This window comes from Argiope bruennichi, chromosome X2 (genome assembly GCF_947563725.1).
Source record: "Argiope bruennichi chromosome X2, qqArgBrue1.1, whole genome shotgun sequence".
Classification (NCBI taxonomy): Eukaryota; Metazoa; Arthropoda; class Arachnida; order Araneae; family Araneidae; genus Argiope; species Argiope bruennichi.
Window position 1 is genome coordinate 32,385,110 of NC_079163.1, and position 21,474 is coordinate 32,406,583.

Genomic DNA, 21,474 nt, shown 5'->3' on the forward strand with positions numbered 1-21,474 from the left:
ATTTAATATAGATTAGGGTAAAATATTGCGAAAACTACATTTGAGAACATATAGTGTAGGGAAAAAATACTTAATCTTACTCACATCAAACTTAATACTCATATTAAAACAGTCAATAGCAAGAAATTATTTAATTAAGGCAAATTTAACAAAGAAATCATAATAAACAAATCTACAAAAAGTATTCAGCAACCAAGTGATGAACATAAAATTAAACGAGAACTTGGTTTATGACTTGTTTTAAAAGCAAGACAGAAAGTAGAGGCGGAGTTAGGAAGTTTAAAGTTGCGAAGGTAAACTTCGATGCAAAGAATTATTTTGACATTATCTCATAACTTGAAAATGACGTAACTGAACCCCCCACCCCTTGTTAAACATGTTTCCAGAGATTGTCTCAAAGTGTTACATATTTCACTTACAGAAGGATACTCCGATGAAGCAATTTTGAGGTTATGTCTAACATAACAGTAGCATTTTTTAATACATATTCATAAGTAGGCAGTTCAAATTCAAGCAAATCACTAAATTTCCCCAAAACATTCCGACATTTGTTTTGTCTTCACTAATTTAGTCTGGGCCATTTTTACTCACAACAAAGCACACAAGCTCCCACACTAACAAATCAGTTACACAATAGATGGAGCAGAGACGCCAACTCAATTGAACTCGGCAATGTTGCTGACCTGATACAGATCTGAGCTTGTCACCGAAAGCAGACAAATATCCGCCTCCCCTCAATAACATCCTCTCCGGCGATGACTCAGTGTCCTGGATGCCATACTAATGCAATAGTCAAACTGCTTTTATATTTCTATTCATATTATAACGCGTATTTAAAACTTTTTATTTCATGATCGAGGCAAGCAAGAATCATTGAAAAAGTTCCAAAAGTGTGTTTTTATGAAACTTTAACGACCTTGCGGCACCTCAAGATGCACTCCAATATTTTTCATATTTTTAATTTTTCTTATCTACACCAAAAGGCCAATTTTTGGCGCCATTACAAATTTAAAAAAATCAAAAGTTGATTATTTCTTTAAAAAAAGCTTTAAAATGTAGCAAAAATTTCAATTTTATGAAACTTTCACGTCTTTGCGGCACCTCAAAACGTACTCCAATAGTTTTCATATTTTTAATTTATCTTATCTACAGGCAACTTTTCCGCGCTATTACAAATTAAAAATCAAAAGATTTTTTTTTTTCTTTCTACCCTAGCCCACATCCTTCCGCGTCTCATCCCTTAGTGAGGTAGAAGCGTCGAAAAAGGGTCGTCTCAGGATACTGAAATAAACAGTAACTAATATTGTACGTTATTATTGTATTATGAGTTTGATAATTTTCAGATTTGGAAAACTTATTTCAAAATTCATACTTTAACATTCGTAGCATGCGTAAAATTCGTAAAATGTTGGAAACAAAATTAGTTATACAGAAGATAGCCAAGCTTTACAACTCATACAACAGATTTCAGCCATACATTTCTCTATAAATTTATGAATCAGTCATAAAAAAAAGAATTAATCCCACAATGTTAATACTGCTGGTTACATTGCTCAAAACATAAAATGTGAAATGCAGCATGAAGCTGCAAGACGATTAATCAGCCTTTGTCGCTAAACTGCAAGCAAGTAAAAGTAAATGCTATACTGAGTTAAATCTAATGTGCATTCAAAACATAATAAGAAAGAAAAAAGACAATAATGCTTAAGTCTAATGAAATATCATCACATACTTTTTGCTGATGTTTATCAAAAGAAACAAATATAGAAAATTTCACTAATATGCATTTTTACACTTCATTAGAAATGAATAGGATTGTAAAATTCAAAAATTGCACATACAAACAGAAATGAAAGAATAAAAATTAATATCAAAATAAATATAAAAAATAGACAAACACGAAACAAAACAAGGAACTCATTTCAAACTCTTAAGTTTAGCAAAAATAACCCTGAATAAAAAACTAAATTTACACTGCATTCCAGGATAATATCTACGTTAAATTTAAACATATAAGTTAAATTATCAGAATTAAAAATTATTTTTAAAGTAAGTTGCTGCATCACTCAAATTTTAATTCTACTTGCTCTAATATTATGATTTAGATAATAATCAAATTCAGTAAAAATAACAACAATAATAATAATTTTATAAAACATTTAAGACATGCATACACACACACAAAGCATCTTTATGTTAATCAATGAAAAAATTTATTTAAAAATCAGTAAATAAAATCATTCTCGATTCTTATATAAAATATATGTATATATAAATACAAAAAGTAACAGAATAACATGTTCAATGCAAAATAATAATTTAAGCATGAAAAAATTTCTTACATTTTAATTAAATGAAACGAAACATTGTTCTACAGATATACTACATAAAGACAGTCATATAAATGTTTTAAAATGTAACATCTCACTAATGTTAAAAGCATATTTAGATTACTTAAATTGTGATATACACACACTAAATATATTGAAAATTCATAACGAAGATATATTTATGTTCACAACCAAATTTATTAACTGCAAAATATTCAACAACTAAATAATTTTTTTTTTCTTTTCATCGAAATCTCTGATTGAACTTTAAAGGGCCATTTTTTTCTAGTCATATTATGTTAAAATATTTTTAGGCTTGAAATTAGAATAAGAAAAGGGATTCATTTGGCTTATTAGATAAATTTAATTTGATTAATTAAACAACTTGGTTAATTAATAATTAAGTAACAAATCAAGATATATTATTTTGTCTGAGATAAAGAACTGAAGCATCTAAGTTTCTGACTTACTAAAAAAATTTGTCAGAACTTACGCCAACCTACATAATTTCATACAAAGATTGATAAATTTGGTGGGAAGCATACTTCCCACGGCCCTAGAAAGGGTTAACAAATCCAAATATGAAAATTGATTATTTCATATAAGTTGCATTGAAACAAATGAAGATTCATGAAAAAAGATTATAAAATAATGCAAGACATCAACAGGTACTAAAAAGCTTATTACAAATGAGTCAATATTACAACAAACTGTATGTGGGAGACTGCAACTCAAAACTAGAAGTCCATTTAGAAATATATTTCTCATAATGCAACTAGAAACAACGATTAAGTTTACAAAGGTTAGGGTTAGGGACTGCAATACCGGACCAAAATTTCAATAATGGTATTCGGTATTTTTTAGATCTTAATACCGGGATACCGGTTTTAATACTAGTATTAGAAATTTTAGAAAATGAAAGAAAACACAGGTGTTTCTTTATTTTATCTGCCAGTTTTATTAGAAAGGGTAAATATCCCAAAAAATAATCAGTAACTTATAACAGTATATAAAGAATCACAAAAAAAGTAAAGGGACAACTTATTTATTTAAATCACAAAAATTTGTAAATATCACTATTCAGTCTGTGGTACTAATACAAATTTTTGAAATGTGATCTTAAAAAACATAATGCATCAATTGCACTGTCATTAAGCCTGAAAAGTAATTTTGTGCAAAAATTACCAGCTGTTGAAAACGCTCTTTCGGCATCTACGATAGTTAGTGGTATTGTTAGCAATGCGCGATATACCTTTTCCAAGTATTTACCTCTAAATCTCTCATCTTCAAATAAATCTATTTCTTATCGGATGGTTTTGGATGCAGCTGATTTCTGTATTGTATTTTGGTTCGTTGAAATTTTCTTATTTATCGCTAATTCTAATTTTTGTTCAAGAAACAATTCCTTTTCACTATCGACATTAGTGTCATCATTATCTTCGATAACTGAATAGAATTCTTTTGAATGTGGATAGGTTTGTGGGTAAAAAGTTTTAAGAAAATTTACTATAAACTTAATCAGATTTGAATTGGTTATTTACTATTCTTTTTCATTTTCATTTTTAAAATCATTATAATTATGTAAATACAATAAGACATTTTCTATTTCGATATGCCTTTCTTCTGTGCGATTTTTCAATATAATATATAATTTTCAGATAGTGATGTGTGCTGTTCTAGTGTGATGTGTGCTGTTAGTAGTAAACGGTTCTAACGAGTTTTAAAATCTAATATTAACATATATTCTGTTTTATTTTCAGTTAATATGTATTTTAGTAATATGTCATCTTTTATAGGGAAACATTTAAATATCTTAACAATTTTTCGAAATTTATAAATTATAGGAAGCAATTCTTGATGGGTTAATATTTCATCCTCATTAGCAATATCTTCTTCAACAATTACATTGTCATTATCTTCATTGTCAATATCACTCTCACTCTTACTCTCTTCAAAGTTGGAATCCGAAGTTTCTATATCCACAGTATTTGGATTCTTCTGTTCTTTTTTTTTGGTATAATACATCTATTACTCCTAACTGAATTCCATGAGCATAGCACAATTGCTGATTTGCACCAATCAACTTTCCAACTATTTTCATAACTGTTGCTCCATCAGTCATTATGGATACAATTTCTTCTTTCAGGGATAATCCATGTTTCGCTAATTTAGATTTAAGCAATTAATTAAGCCACTAATTAGTTAAATAATTTCGCCCGATAGGCAGACATAAAAACAAAAACGTATACTATTTTGCTATGTTGTGTTGGCGATGCCTGAACATATAGTGGAGACAATTTTAAAAATTTCTAGTAAATACCGAAAAACCGGTATTTTAACTTGTGAATACCGGTATTACAAAATTGTACAAATGACTCAAAATACCGGTATTCGGTAACCCGGTATTGCAATCCCTAGTTAGGGTATTTATAATTAGTCTCCAGCACATAATGAGCTTAGAAATTGTTTTAACAATTTGGAGACATTGGTTAAATGATTTTAATTTTCTACGAAAAATAAAATTAAAATGCAAGTAGGTATTTTCAGCATAAATATCTGATGAAAAATAGTTAACAAATGAATTAACAAAACGATTCACATTTCAAAGAGTATTAGGGTTTGCTATCGAAAAGCAAATATATAAAATCAAGTACTGAAAAAAATCGGTGAAAAAATAAAATAAGATCACATATAGTTATTTAACAAATTAGAAGTACACCTCCCTCCGAATCAATCGATATAAATGCTCATTAAAAAGATTGAAAAGAAAATTGTCTTAATATCCATTCATAAATGAGACAATTAGATATATATGCTTAGAATATGCTCGTGTGCACACATTTAACGAAATAAACTCAGATTCAGCAATGATCTTGGAAACCTTTTTAAATGGTAAGAGATGACTTGTGCAAGAATAGATGAAGACACTAATCACTGGCCTAGAAGTTTGATGTCAGATGCAATACTAGATCTTGAGGCTGCAAGTAGAAAAAATTAAATCTAAATCAAAACAATGCGTTTTAAATATTAAATGCAACAATAATGATACACTTTTTTAAAGCGAATATTAATAATTAATGAAAGATTAATGTTCGCCTTATGCACAAAATATTTAAAAAGAGAAGGCAAACATCTTTTCAACAAGGAAACATTCTTTCTATAAGTTGAATAGACACCGATAAACTATATGATCGATCATTAATACAAAATAATAAAATTCATACTCTTAATTTTTAAAAATTAGAACATTTTATATAATTTTCAATATTTACTGAATACTAATTTTAACCATTCTAACAATACCACAATTCTAAAACTATTAAATACACAACAACAACAACAAAAAAGGTGGTGAGCGGATTCCTTTTATAAACACACACCAGGAAATGGATGCAAGTTTATCTAAAATGTTTCACAAACAAAAGTTCAATATAATCAAGCAAGTAATTCGGATATAAAAAGAGACACAGACACGTCATTCAAAACAAATTTAAAGCAACACTTCTGGTTACGCGAGATAATAATAATGATGATCCAGTCTGTCATTAATGTAGAAATTGTAAAGGACAGGAAATAAGATGCTCCGCGGATAACGTCCCAATCACAATTTGATAGCCAATAATTACAGTTGAACTTCATGAGACTTTACTGCGATCAAAGGTAAAGTGGATTTATGCTGATCTGGCCGATGGTTTTAAATTCTAACTAAACTTTTTATTACGTTAAACATATATTTTGTATATGTAGAAGGATTGCCAATTAAATCTTGAAAAAAATTCTTTGTGTTTTCTCTGTACGCATATTCAAAATACGAGAAAATGTGCGAATAGCACTTATGTGCTAGTTATAATGGAATATGGAATTAAGGTGAGGAAAGGAAGCAACAATTTAACATTATTCAAAATAATGGCATATTAAAAGAAGGGTTATATTTACATACAGAAAAAAAAACCCAATTTATCTTTATTTATTATCTAGAATTTAGCAAGACAAAATTTATATATTAAGGAGAGGGATATATTACCTATCAAACTCTTTAATTGTAAGTCACACAAAATTAAGGACTCGGGTGAAATAAAACGCAAAACATTTTTGTTATGATACAAATCATTTAAAGATAACTTTAAAAAAAATCACAAAGCAAGATTTTATTATTCTTATTATTTATTCATTTTTGCCAATTCAACTATTTGGGCATCGGTTTCTGCAACTTCTGCAGAGTTTTCAGCCATCAGTTTCACGGAACTAATACACATAATCTGTAACAAATATGGTACAATATTACTATATGGCCTAAAGTACATTTTTTAGCTATCTCACTTTCAGTGAACTTATCTGAAAATATTTCCCATATACCAATGAAGGAATTAAAGGACGAATGTGACGCAATATTTTTTAATGCCTATAAAAATTCAGCTTTAAATGATTGCTCTTGTATTAAAAAGTTTGTAATCGGTTTATTTTCGGACATCAAATCTAACATTTTCGGATTTGACGTATCGAGGTGTAAAATTGAATTCAGAATGAAATCTAGTATAATGGTAGAATGGCTTTAGGATATTCATTCCTTAAAATATTAAAGCGCAATAGCCAGCCAATTCCAAGAAAAGGGCCCTAAAACTTTCAACATTACCTATGAACTAATAATGTTTCGCTGTTTTCGAGCGCACAAATAGTATCGTGGTTAAGACACTGGCATACAATTAAAGAGCCCATGTTCTGACCTGGGCTAGCATTTTTTGCTTTAAAAAAAAAAAAATTCTTTCTGAATTATTTCAAATTAATTTAACAATTTATAAAGAGTTTTAATTAATGTTTTTCATTTTTCATGCAAAATAAATACTTATTCTCCTAATTCTTGGATTACAACCTAATTTTTAGAAGAAAAAAAATTAAAAGTATGAATGCGTTTTTTTAAATATTCAGAATTACTTAAATTAAATTAATAATTCAAGGATGGTTTCAATTAATATGATAATCTCTTTTGTGTAGAAAAATAAATGCTTTTTCCTATATACTTGAATTAAATCTTTTTTTAAAAAATTAAAGATATAAACAAGCTTTAAAAAAATATTTAAATAAAATTTCAGACAATTTTAATAAATATGCAACTTTTTTATAAATCAAAAATGTTCTCAAAATAAATCTCTCTCAAAAGTAAATGCTCATTCCCCTAATACTTGAATCATAATTTTATTTTTAAGCAGGAAAAATAATAACAAACATAACTTAAATGATGATAAATGTTAATTAAATTACAGGCATCATAAAAATATTTTATTAATTTTTTTATTGCATCCAAGAACCAGAATGATAATTATCGTAAAACATTTGAAACAAGATAGATATATTTTGACATCTTGCACAATTGATAAATAATGATTATCCACAAGAGAAACGTTAAAGGTAACGGTTAGAAAACAAATTTCATTTACTTAAAAAAAAATATTTGTTTTTCTTCAGAAAATCAAACAGTGTACAAAGCATACTGTAAAAAGTTACTAAAAATTTTGAACCATTTGTCTATGCTTTCCATAATTTAACACTTGCTTTCGACTTTTTCTTTTCGATTATTAATATGTTCGTTGATATAATTTTATTAATCTCAACTGCTCTCTTTAATTACCGATATAAATAAAGCTTCGTTTGAATTGTAAGAAATAATTTATTATTATTAAAATCAAGAAATTTAAAAACTTTTAATGATTTTAAGATGAAAATAGTTATTTATTTTTATAGTTAAAATTAAATTTATAATTATTTTCAAACTTAAAAATTAAATTATGATTACAATTGAAGAACCATAAGAATGGACATAATTATTTTTCTTTTAAAAAATAAGTTCAAACTTATATATTAAAAGAAAGAACAATTATTTTTTCATACAAAAATGAGTATCATAATAATTAAAGTCATCTTTGAATTGTTAATTTAAGCAATTCTAAATATATATATAAAAAAAACCCACGCATTCATATTTATAATTATTTTTCTTCTAAAAATTAAAATTATAATTCAAGAATTAGGGGAATAGATATTTATTTTTGCATTAAAAATGAAAAACATATTAATTAAAACTATTCGTAGATTGTTAAATTAATTTGAAATAATTTAGAAAGAAAATAAATAAAAAAAGGGGGAAAAATACTTTTCGAACAGCTCATTGATTTAAAAATAATCTCTAATCTACTTTGAATAAGCTCACAGTTTCTGAAATAAGAAACAAATTATTCAATAAACTAAGTATGGTAAACTAAACACCACCACACTGCTTCCGCAGATTGAATGTAGATAATCTTGCTAGAGAAATGTATTCTATTCTTCCGCGTCATTGAAGAAGTCTCGCTGCAATTCGAGAATCTCCTAGAAAAAGAACTGTCTCGCAAATCGAAAATGTAATGATCTATACAGAAAAGAAGGGGGAATGAGATAAGGGGGTGAGTTTCTGCATTACACAATCATGAATGATATTGTTTCATTTTTGGAAGCTTTGACTACGACCTTCTATTCTTGCAATCTTTAGAGTTCGGCATTATTTGGATGGGGAAAAAGATAACTAAGAAACTTAAAATTCCTTGTTTTTATGAAAATTTTCAAATTTTCCTGCATTTTGCCTGTTTTTTGGGGCGATTTTTAAATTCCCTGTGTTTTCCGGTTCTCCATATGGCGTGGTAACCCTGATGTAGGATATCTGGTGCTATTGTGGCCGAATAACTATCGCTAAACAGTTAGAGAAGGACATATAGTTACAATTGGAGAAACGCTTTACATTATTGGAATAATTATATTTTAACTGCTTGAGTCAAAAAATATTTCACAGAAAGTTACAAAATCTACATTCAGTCTTTCTATCCTATCAATCAGTTTTAATAAAATATACGTGGCACTTTAAAAATAAAATATCCCTTTTCTGCGACTAAAACGGTTCGAGTTACGAAATGTTGAAAGTCACTATTTTGATGATTTCTACAGCTGAATTCGTGGTCTAGAGGAAATATTAAGAGATATCATCCGCAAATTGAAATTTGTTTTATTACGCTTAGTTTTTTTTAATGTGTTTTATAAGAAAGTATTACAACTGCTTTCAAAATATTTTTAAGGTAGTTATTTTTTAATTAATCAATCTTCTCTATTTTATTATCTTATCCTTCGTATCTTTCTAACCGTTTTGTTTAAAGAACGACTTTTATTTGCAGAGTTAACATTTCATAGGATTATGAATATTGTTTGTGCTCAAATTACCAAAAAATTTACTTTATATTTGATATTATAAAACATTTGATATCAATAAAGAAATAAGGGGAATTTAACTACTCATAAAGGGGAGGGAATGCAAATAATAATTTTGTCCAATAGTTCGCAAATCATCTGTCAACAGGTAAATTTCAATTTAAATCATTCTTCTACGACATAAAATTTCAAATGCTCGTAACAGTATGTTACTCCTTTTTTTTTTTTAATATATACTTTCGTTTATATGAAAAACTTATTTTTCATTTGAGTGATTGCTTTGGAATTAAAAAGACGTCTGTGAATTATTACTTTTGCAACTTTATTTATACGTTGCCTATATAGTTGCACACCTGGCTAAGAATGAATTACAATACTTAAACGGTTTTGAATGTAAGCAACTTTTACTAGTTAAGAGTTATCAGTTTTTTTATTAGTTAATAACTATTACAAATCTTTCGGATGTTTGATTATACTAGCATTTATATGTAACGTTTTAACTTTAACATTTACATCACCTTAACTTTTACATCAAATGCTTGCAATAATTCAAAAACTTTTTTCCTATCTAACAAGCCATCTTCTCTATTTTTATTATTATCTATCCAAAGCTGGATGAGCATTTTATACTTTATGGTATATATAAATCCATATAAAATTACAATGACGTTTTAAATTTTAACCAAAAATTTTATTTTCTACAAACTGTTCCGTAACACAAAATTTGCATATAGTTCCTATTTAGATTAAACAATTAAAAACTGGACAATTTTAGTCGTAAAACAATGAAATTTCTTTTATCGTAATTTTTAGATGCCTATCTCTAATCAGAAAAAGATATATTCGTTAATGGACCACAATATGAGCAGGCACCTTATTATATATATTTAATGATATTTCAAAATCTAATTTAAACTTAATTAATTAACTAATTTTTCGCTCAATTCAGCACATATTAACTTTATTCTAAAACATTCTCTTATTTCTTGATTCCATTCCACTTTTTCTATTTAATGAATTCAAGAGTAGTTTTGTAAAAATGATTAAAGCGGCATTTTCACACGCTTCGAGTGAAAGGATAAAAAATGGCAAGTCTAGCATATTCTTTTAAAAGATCCCTATAACTCCTGTGGTCAACACGTGTAGGAAATCCCTATCAAAATCTTACAGTATATAGGCGCCGGGAAAATTATTTTCCCTCTCTTTAGCTTTTCCTCATTTTGTTTTGTGTCGTTCTGAGTTGTGCACATCGCTTCGGCTTGTACAAAAAATCATGCCTCCCGGGATGGAAATAAAACGAAGTTAAAAATTCAAAGTCTCTTCACTCTCTACGGCCACGACTCTCCTTCAAAAATTATGGTTACATATATACAGTGAAACTTCTTTGCACGCCTGCCCCCCCCCCCCAATTAACGGCCAATTAATTGTGTCACGGATTTTTTGGCCCATAGACTTAATGTTAAAATAACCCCTAGTAACGGCCACTCAACCGACTCTGAACAGCCGCCGCGATGCTTCGCCCATCTCATGTTTTTTAGGAATGTAATCACTTCCTGTTTCAAAATATGAGCTGAAAGATTCAATGGCAGGTTAAGACAGGTCGCTTGTATTTCTTTCTTACTGTTTGTTATTAGTGGATTCCGATAAATTTGGAACAAAAACGTCATTCACGTTTCTTTCATTAGTTGGTTATTGATCTGAGTTGCAACGATGACGAAGCACATTTTTCTAAATCTCAAGCAACGCATTCTAGTTCTGCCACAATATGAGAACAGAAATTCGGGGAGAAAGTTAGCTGAATTATTTAACTGTGAAAGAACGCAAATGAACAAAATCATTGAAGAAAAAGATTACATTTTGAAAGAATACGAAAACTTCAAATTTCGTGGTGGCAAACGGATGACACCTGAAAAATATGTCGGCATAAGCGAGGCTGTTTTGGAATGATTTAAATCTGTTCGTGCAAAGAAAGTTCCTGTCAGTGGACCTATAATTCAAAACAAAGTACAAAGCTGTGGGAATTTAAAATCTATCTGCCAGCAATGGTTGGCTGAACAGATTTCATACACAGTATAACATTACTTTTCGATCACTGAATGGCGAAGCGGCCGATATCGACATCAGTTCATATGAAGACTGACAGGAGCGAGTCCCATTACTTTTGGCTGGGTATGATGATAAGCATATATTCAACCTGGACGAAATGGCAGTCCTTTTTCGCGCTTTGCTCAATAAAAGTATAATTCAAAAATCCGAAGAAACCAAAAGTGGAAAAATTCAGAAGGAGCGGCTCACCATTGCTTTTGAGTGGGCGCAGCTTGAGAGAGAAAAAAAAAGCCACTGGTCATTTGGAAATGTCAAGGATCCAGGTGTTTTAAAGTAAAAAATTTAAACAGTTTTGGTGTGTCGTGGTACGCAAATAAAAAAAAAGCATGAATGACATTATCCATTTCTGAAGAATGGCAAAAAACAGGAATCAAGCAGTCAAGAAACTATTGGACAACTATTGCAGCATATTATAAAATGTTTCGAGATGGAATACAGACAATGCGCTCTGCGCTATTGCACATATGGATGGATGCGAAAGTGCTAGTGAACCTTCAAAGTCCGGGATCCTTTAAAGAGGATTAAAACCTGGAAACTGATCACTAAATGTTTCGTTAGCTGTAATATCAGTAGCAGAGAAATCGGGAGACAATTAGATTTATTCGACGAATCGACAGCAGCAGATGAATTACCAGAGCTCTCGAAACTTGCTGCAATAGAATACGATCCCGAATCCTTCCTGCACGAAGCAACAGTGGAGTGTTTTGATGCAAATTCCTTTGGGAGGAATGCTTTTTGGTTGATAAGTCTATCGAAAACAAACGTTTTTTACATACATTTAATCAAATCTAAAATTAATTTAAGACTGATTTAAATTAACTAAACAGTATATTATGCGTTTAAACTTTTTCACAAATGAATTTATTGTGCCTTTCTGGCACCGATTCTAACACTGACGACGAATTTTCCGATACGGTTGGTAATCGTAATCCAGCAAAATTTTCACTTCAAGGGATTTTGAGAAAAATAGATGCAGTCATAGGACATTCTAACTCAATAACAAACGAAACCATTAGAAATTTATTTTTTAAGCGGTTGTTTCTGAGAAGCGTAAAAATTTAAAAGAGTAAAATTATATCGCTTTTCAAAAACGCACAATAAATAAAGTATCATTTTCTCTTTAGATAAGTCTCAAACTTCACTTTAAATGGGCCATACTTGTTTATATTATGTATTATAGCAATTACCTTGCATTGTAAAGAAACCCTTCAAAGCGGCAAAATTTTCTCGGAATGGAGGAGTGGAAGTTCAGAGAGATTTCACTGTATATCAAATGTATTTCAGATAAATTTGTTTTTTATAGACATCAGCATGACTTTCCACAGAAATAATAAAATTAATGACACATAAAATGGAAATAATTTCTTGAAGCCTTTATAAGAAAATACAACAGAAGTGAAGACCAGCAGCTGGCGATTCAGTGTACATCAAATAAGTTATGATGGAGTAAATTCTTGGGAGTATTTTGGAAGTCGGAATTTATCGTCAGACACTTCATAATGTTTTAAAAGAATAGAGGATGGAAAAAAGAGAGGAGAGATTTAGAGTTCTATTCTAGAAGAAGTTTTAATCGCTCTCTCTCTCCAAGAAATGAACAGTAAACAGATTAGTTTGAAAGTTCTATTTTGCTGGTTTTGTGAGACAATTTATCCCGGTAACACCACTCTTGAAGTATGGTTTTTACAAAAAGAAAGAATCTGCAGACAATATTTTTTTCTTAATTCCTGCAAGACTTTTTCTGCTCAATTTTAAAATAGAATTGGAAGAAGAAAAAGTTTTTACAATCCTTTAATGATGATATAAAATCTTGTTCGAAAGCTCTTCACAGTTTAATTGCTGGGAAGAACTTCTGAAGCCAAAAAAGTTTATTATTCACGATTTTCTGAAGCTGAAAATGAGTATCAGATTAGGATGTTGCAAAAACTTTTGAATGTAATTTCATGGATCTTATTTGAGAGAGGATATTAAGGTCAAGATCACTTACTATAGCCCTGATCTTCTTTAAATTGAATTTCAATCCTCTTAAAAAGATGACATGCGCTTAGATGCATACTTCTTTTTTTAAATAACTTGAATATATTAGAAAGTTACTTTGACACCAGTATTTTTATACTTTCTACTTATTTTTCTAAGATTTTTTCAACATCTATGACACAAACTTTAAACAGTCAGCTGCTCCTTTAAAAAGTCATTTTACGTTTTCTTTTTTTTAAGTCTTTATTATATATGGATTTCGCTAAAAAGACTGAGCAACCAGACCTCGCCCTACATTGAGAACAGTTTTTCACCTATCTCCTGTACAAATTTCTACTTACAAATACTCGTACTCTTTCTTTAAATCAAACACAAAAATTTATTGTTGTCTAAACAAAATTTTTAAAAAGACTCGAGCAATGATGAGGTCACTTTTTGTGACATCATATTCCTTCTTTATGTAGAAGTCAATGTTTACTTAAACATAATTGGTCATGTTACACTTAATTTCTTGTCATAGTTTAAAGACTTTGCTGCAATAGTTTTAGAAGATATTATTTGATTTGAAAAGATTGAGCTTATTCTTTGCTAATTTCAGTCTTCGGACATTTTAAGAGAATTTGAAAAGCATATTTCTAAATTCCGTGATTAACCACTTAGCAGCTTGGATTTTGTTATTTATCCATATATAATTCAGTTTCCTATAACTCTTTTTGCAATGCTGCACTTTGTATTGCCATATGCATCAGTATCAGACCGTTTGAAAACTATTCGCTGATTGAAATTATCACATAATATATACCCCATTTTATTTGCTGATGATTGCCTTCTTTTGGGATGTACCATTATCATTTTCTCAAAAGATGTTGTTGGCTTACCACTAAAAACTGTTCCCAAGAAGCTACTTACAGTTCAAAGAAACAAATTTTCGACTTTTTTGCAATTTATACACAAACAGGACAGATTTTAATCCAAAAATACCAAACCACGTAAGTATGGAAGGAGGGATAAAGCAATCCAGACAAGACCAAATAACTTCCGTAGGAGAGGAAGGGGTAAAGACATGTGGCTAAGAATCATCCAGATGAGAGATCACAACCTTCCGCCTTGTCAATTATGAGAGCTTCTAGTCAATGGTTAGTTTCAAACGACATTTAACTATATTAATGATTACTTGGTGACAGCAGATCGTAACAGACAATGCCCTTCCAATCCCAACAGGTACAAAATATTACTTTTTCAGAATGGATACTGGCTTTTGCGGTAGTGATGGCGGCTCATTTTGAACAACTCCTTGACGTTACTTGCTCAAGATTATTGTAGACAATGGATTTCTATTCATCCGTTATCATTAGTTTCAAAAATGAATTGTCACACTGTATTATCGTACATGGAAATATAATTCATTTATTATAATGAAGTACCCAAACATTAAGCCGACTACCAAGGCCAAATCACCTTAAACGCGAATTTATTTGTGATCAGGGTCTCATTTTGGTAATCATCAACCGCCAATGGCTTACCGGAGTGTCGACGGTCTTATACGTGAAAATTGCTCCGTTTGAATTTCACAACCATTTGTGTGCTTACAGCATTGTCTCTATAAAAAAAAACCTGCATATTTTCACGGACTTGAAAGGGTTTTTTTATTTATTTATTTTTATTTTTTTTATTTTGCGAGTAAAATATATTTATAACCGCCGAAAATGCACTTTACATTCTCCATGTTTACACTGACACCAAACAAACAAAATTAAATCAATATTAATGATAAAATGGCAAAAGCATCCTCTTTCACAAAATATTACTAATTTCAAAGTTATATAGCATCGCATTTCAGTATTCCGAGAGATCAATGCAAAACTTTCCGAAAATTTTTAAAGCATTCCGAGCAACTTAGTTGCTGGGAGAATAAAACAATTTCATCCTGCTTCTTGAATTTGCCAAGTTTGCCATTGATGTAGCTGATCTAACCAAAATTATTTCCTTCTACAAACCATTTGCCAGTTTTGTTTACTAAGCAATTTGTGCTGATCCAAATTTCAAGTTGGGAAAAAAAAAAAAAGTTCGTGCACTATACTAAGTGATCAAAATTAAAACACCCCTACTTTGAGCTCTCTATACAGCGAACTACTTAGTGTAAAGGCTCCAAAATTGGTGAACATACTACTCAAGACATGGGGAGATAGATTACGCGAAAAAACAATTAGTTCCAGAAACACCGATGGTTGGCGCTGTACAACAAAAAGTAGGCTGAAAAGATTCAAAACACACATTTGTAACACATTTTATTCTAATGTATCAAACATTCAATCACAAAGACCTTATCGATGCAACGGAAACTGCTCAATTTGATTCTTTTCTTCCAGATGTAAAATCTGCATTCTGCGGACAGCTTGTTCAACTGCGTATTCTAATTGGTCGATTGAGATGCTTCTCACATGCAGAGTGATATTGTCTTTCAAATCTTCCAAGTTACCAGACGTCCTCGTTAAACAAGATTTTTTAAGTATGCCCAAAGCCAAAAATCGCAGGGATTAAGATGTGTAGAACGAGATGGTTAGGTTACCGGTAACGCACGACTAATTACTCTATCATTAGTAGAATGTGTCGAGGAAATTGCTGTACATGGAGTCCAATGAGTGGAGGCGCTTCATCTTGAAGAAAGTTAATTATATCAAGACATTGGCGCTGTTGCATTTGGGGTACAGCAAATTTTTTAGCATGTTTGGGTACCTGCTGGTGCTTTGCGTAAATTCTCAAGTCGACGAAACTTGAAAAAGCGTAGCTGCAGCATTTCCTTTGTTTTCATAAAACAATTTCACAAACAAAGCGCAAAGCCATCGCTGAAAAGAATAGCATTTTCCCAACTTTATCCCTTTTATGCCTAGAACAGTACCAGCAAACCAAAGATTTATGCAAATTTTTGTGCTTACAGAGCGAAATTGCAGTTATAATGACAGTTTCAGTTTCTTCATTTTTTCCTCCTTCATTTTTGCAATAGAAACTAGAAAGGAAAAATTCCATGCCGCGTGTTTTTTGTGTGATTATTTGTATCTTTTCAGCATGTTTTCTGTTGTACAGCGCCATCTCTCAGTGTTTCTGGAACTATTTTTTTTTTTTTTCGCGCAGCCGTCTCCTCATGTTTTGAATAGTATGATCACCAATTTTGGAGCCTTTACGCTGAGTAGTTCGCTGTATAGAGAGCTCAGAGTAGGCGTGTTTGAATTTTGATCACCTTGTATAAAGGGAAGTCCATATTTGCTGAATTTCAGAAGTCTCAAAAAGTATATGATAAATAACTATATGACCAAGTTTTCTATATTTTTAACATAGAAAGAAGCGTCAACAGTTGAGTATCGTTTGCAGTTATTGAAGTGAACCTGATCTGTCAATTTCTTAGCCACTTTCTGCAATAAGCCAGAAGTTTTTCAACAAGTGAATTTCTAGGATAAAAGCAGACTGGCATTCTTTTCTGACTGAAAATTTTCAGATCTTTGTAACGATCGAAAAAAACTACAGGATATTCATAATATTTCACAATTTTGTGCAATTTCTTCTTGAAAACAATTACCTAAAATTCTACTTTGAATAATAATCAAAAGAATGTTTCACATCTTAAAAGATAAAGAACAGGCTGGCAGTATTTATGACTGAGTTGAGCTTCAATTTATTTAAATTATCCAAAACACTGAATTTTTAAATTAAGCTTATTTCCAAATTAATTTGACTTTACCTAATATGTCTTTACTTTATCTAATTGTTGGACAGTTCTTATTTTCTCTATTTCAATTTTCTGTTCCAGATTTAATTGTTGAATGGTAACTATGACAAAAATAGCAGAAAGGATATCAGTTTTTATTTTCAGTTGATTCCTAATCGTGTCGAATTGCATTTTTTAAAAACTTTTTTAAATAAGACATTCATATCTAAAAAGACTTCCCCCATGCCAAAGATTTCTTGCTTCGTATCAGCTAGCGATTTTGCCTCATTTGCCTCTTTCTTTTGTAACCAAATTTTTTTACATATATCTCACAAATCTCAAAGGCGTAATTTATTCCGAAATTTCTTAATTTTTGCTGAAGAAAGTCAATTAAAATGGACAAATCTATTTCGAAATATAGAACTGAAATTTTGTAAACATGAAAATAAATTGAACACTTTAGAAAAATTATGCTACATTTAACATCAGTAATACAGATACAGTACTATGGGGGAGGGGGAGCCTGCTACCTAGTTACAATGAAAAGGAATTATCAGTCTTTACATGGATATTGGATGGTATTCAGCAGGAGCCAGTCATCCAGTTCTGGAAACTGCAAACTTTTATGGATGTACAAGAAACACAATATTAGTCATTATGATAGCATGCATAGCAGATGATAAAATCTTATATTCAGAGCATAGCAGCAAATGAAAGACAAAAACGACTGATAAGGAGAGATGATTGTTGAAACCCATACAGGTTTGACAGCATAAGTAATTTATACACCAGATGGCATCTTAATGAATAATCATTTCCAGGATCCATTTTAATTAAAATTTCTGTAGAATTCCATGCTGCCAACAGTTATTACATATAGACTATTTACAAAGACATCTTGTAATTCTGTGAAGCAGATCTGTTACATAAAACTCATTTAATATGAGCATTAAAACAATGGCAACAAGTTATCTGATCTGTTTAATTTTATGTCATCCTATTTCAGACCTGTGAAAGTACTTAAGTCTGAAGAACACCCAGAAAAGGCTCTAAGTAGTTTCCGATCAACTGTGAACAATGAAGGTTTTATTTAATTTCCCCTTGTTAATATTGGCTGCAAAATCGCAATGTGGCATTGGTTCACAAATTATTCTGTATCCGTAAATCTAAACTGCTAATTCCAAGAGCATGCTTAATACCATGCACTTCCTATTGTAGAGACTTTATTTTCACAATAGAAACCAGTCATACAATAATAATAAAATAAACAATGCTCTGTTTGTTTATTTTGATGTGTTCAAGCATGGTTAAAAAGGCATTACAGTAAAATAGTTCATATCATCCGCCCATCTCTTCTCTTTGATCACAAAAATGAAAATTCAGAGGTCTTTGCAGTAAAAACTTTGAACTCCAATTTACTTCAACACTTTCGGAGGACTGCTGTGCAAGAAGAATAGCTACATATCTTCTTTAAAGTAAAAACGACCTCAATGCATATAATGTCATCAAATAAAAGGTAGTTCAACACTCAATGAAAATTTTCCTTTCTTTCTTATACATTCACTTCTTTTAGTCTGCAGAGCAGTCCTATATCTGCTTGTATATTTACTTAAATGTTTCACAACAGCGATACAGTATGAATAAATAATTCGTTTGAAAAGATAAATATCTACAACATTTCAAATAAAACGGTCAATCACACTAAACACAATAATACAAATTCCTGATACAAAACAGCCTGAAATCGGTAGGTAATTTGAAACAGGACTTTTCAAGAGTCAACCTCTTATCTCGGCTTCTCACACTGCAAAACAGACAGATCTTCAAGAAAAACCTGGAAACTTCACAACATTTTCATAAAATGCTACATCTCACAAACTTTTACCACATCTATAAGTCTAACATCTTAATAAATACTGCCTTTAAACGCAAATGATATATGTTCCAAAACAAATGTAATAACTATTTGCGACGGATTAACGGAAAATGAGAATTTAATGCAATTGAATAAGATTCGAAATTGAAAGAAAACAACATTTAGAGCAAATGTGAACAGATATTTAAACTTCGCGAAAATACTTAGTCCATTTATAAATAAATCATGATATAAAAACAATATAAATCATGCATTAATTTGGATGTTTGAACAGTTTATTTATAATCAATAAAGCTTAATTAGTTTAATCTTATACAATAAAAAGAAATGAAATAAGAATGAAATCAATCATATTATACAAAGAGCTTTATTTCCAATGAAATCATATATTCAATAGCAATTGACAACATTTTCTAAATTTCCCAGAATTCAAATATCCCAGAGAATATCAAATATTTTAAAAATTGGAATCAAGCATTTAAGACTGATGCACATTTTAAAATTTTTAATAAATTAAAAATAAATAAAGAGTATATAAATATAAAACATTTTGGTGAGGAAAAAAATAAATAAATAAAACAAGTATTTTTAAAAGCGACTAACCTAGACATCATTAGGCCCTATGTTCCTTAGTTGTCCTTATGCCTTTGTACTAATTACTTCATAACACACTTTATCTAGTAAAAAGAAGCAATAGTGGAGTAAATCGAAAATGTCAATTTTCAAAGTTGAAAAAAAAAATGTTATGCTAAAAGTACTTGACATCCATGCGGAATGTGCATTGTCTGCCAAATTTACATATAAATAATAATAATTTTAAGCTCTGCAGATGGGTACAATAATCAGACGAGTAAAGAAATAAAATCTCCTTTGAAAACAATAGTCTTTACTCACAATAATTAAATATCATTTTGCAAATATTGAGATAATCAAATTATTTGAAAATTTTAATATTACACGAAACCTTCATAGAAACGTTTCCAGTAATGTTATCTAATAAAATTAGACAACATTTCTGTATATTATTTGTCAGATAGATGACTTTCAGAGGAGACTACACATAATGCATATTAAGGACAAGTGCTTTATGCGTTCTGTTTTAAATATTTATTTTTAATTACTGATATCATAAAAATATTTAGTTCACAAAATCCATCAAATGTTATTAAACTCTTTAATGTATCAAACTTAAATATATATATCAGTAAACCCAAATATTTAGACGCTAAAAGAAATAGGTCATAACTAACTTTACAGAAAGAAAAAACAAAATCTCAGTTAGTATATATATACTTTCTTGAAACAGAAGACATCAAACTTGAACACGGTGTTCATCAACTGACCTTTTTTTTTTATGGCCAAATTTATTTTGCACTAGCAATTTGTCTTTATTAAAAAAGTCTTTATAGTCACAATTGGAAATGAAATTGAAAGAGGAATAATAATAATTAAGAGTAACATCAATGTGGTGGGAAAGAACGTGATTCGTTTTTTAGGAAGGGAAAGGACATCAAAATGCTTTTATGTCTTTATGCCCGGAAGATTACGGTATACTTTTCACTAATAATCGTACAAGTAAACCTTTATCAAAGTGTAAATAACCAACTACTAATGAAGAGAGCTAGAAAGATAGATGTCAGTTCAAAGCATTTAGATTTTGGTTAAAATTTATGCAGCTGCCATCATATTTATTGAAGCTTAAAAATGGAATACTGATCTAGTAAATCAATTAAACATGGCAATTTACTAAGGAGATTTTTGTATTAAGAAAAATGAACATCTATATATTTAAAATAATAAGAAAAACCTATGAATCGATTGCCCAACCTCAACCACAAAACCAATTTCCATTCTCTCTCTCTCTCTCTCTCACACACACTTTTTTTTTTTTGCAAGAAAGTTTATGACATCTAGATATGTCATCAAAGATCACTTGCCCTCTTACACTCTTCTTTTTTTAGTAGAAATTGAAAAAGAAATCCTTTAATGCACATTCTATACGGCGAAAGTCCATAACAGAGCTCTCCAGATTTTTTTTTTTTTTTCATATGAATGCTTATGGCCTCTAGATACATCGACAATAGTCCATAACTCTCTTCCTGTCATTTTCGAGAGACATTAAAAAAAATTGACAGAATCTTCAACCTCAGAAACTGTTATTGTAGTCATTTTGTCATTTTACATTAGAGCTAACCAAACAGAATGCTCAATCATTATTGTGTAAGTATAATCTTTACTAATAACAGATGTGTGTG

At 30.0% G+C, this 21,474-nt stretch overlaps 1 protein-coding gene across 3 annotated transcripts in view; it reads right to left on the minus strand.

The window, feature by feature from the left end:
- Window positions 1–2,253: 2,253 nt before the first annotated feature.
- The window catches only part of LOC129960055 (palmitoyltransferase ZDHHC2-like), a 73,752-nt gene continuing 54,531 nt past the window's right edge, over window positions 2,254–21,474 (minus strand). For 2 of the 3 annotated variants that reach the window (XM_056073105.1, XM_056073103.1), the window contains one exon: window positions 2,254–5,308. In XM_056073105.1, coding sequence (XP_055929080.1) covers window positions 5,262–5,308 — 47 coding nt within the window. In that variant the 3' untranslated portion in view covers window positions 2,254–5,261. Of the gene's footprint in view, window positions 5,309–19,822; window positions 19,897–21,474 lie in introns of all 3 variants that reach the window. The other variant, XM_056073104.1, reaches the window with a different exon arrangement.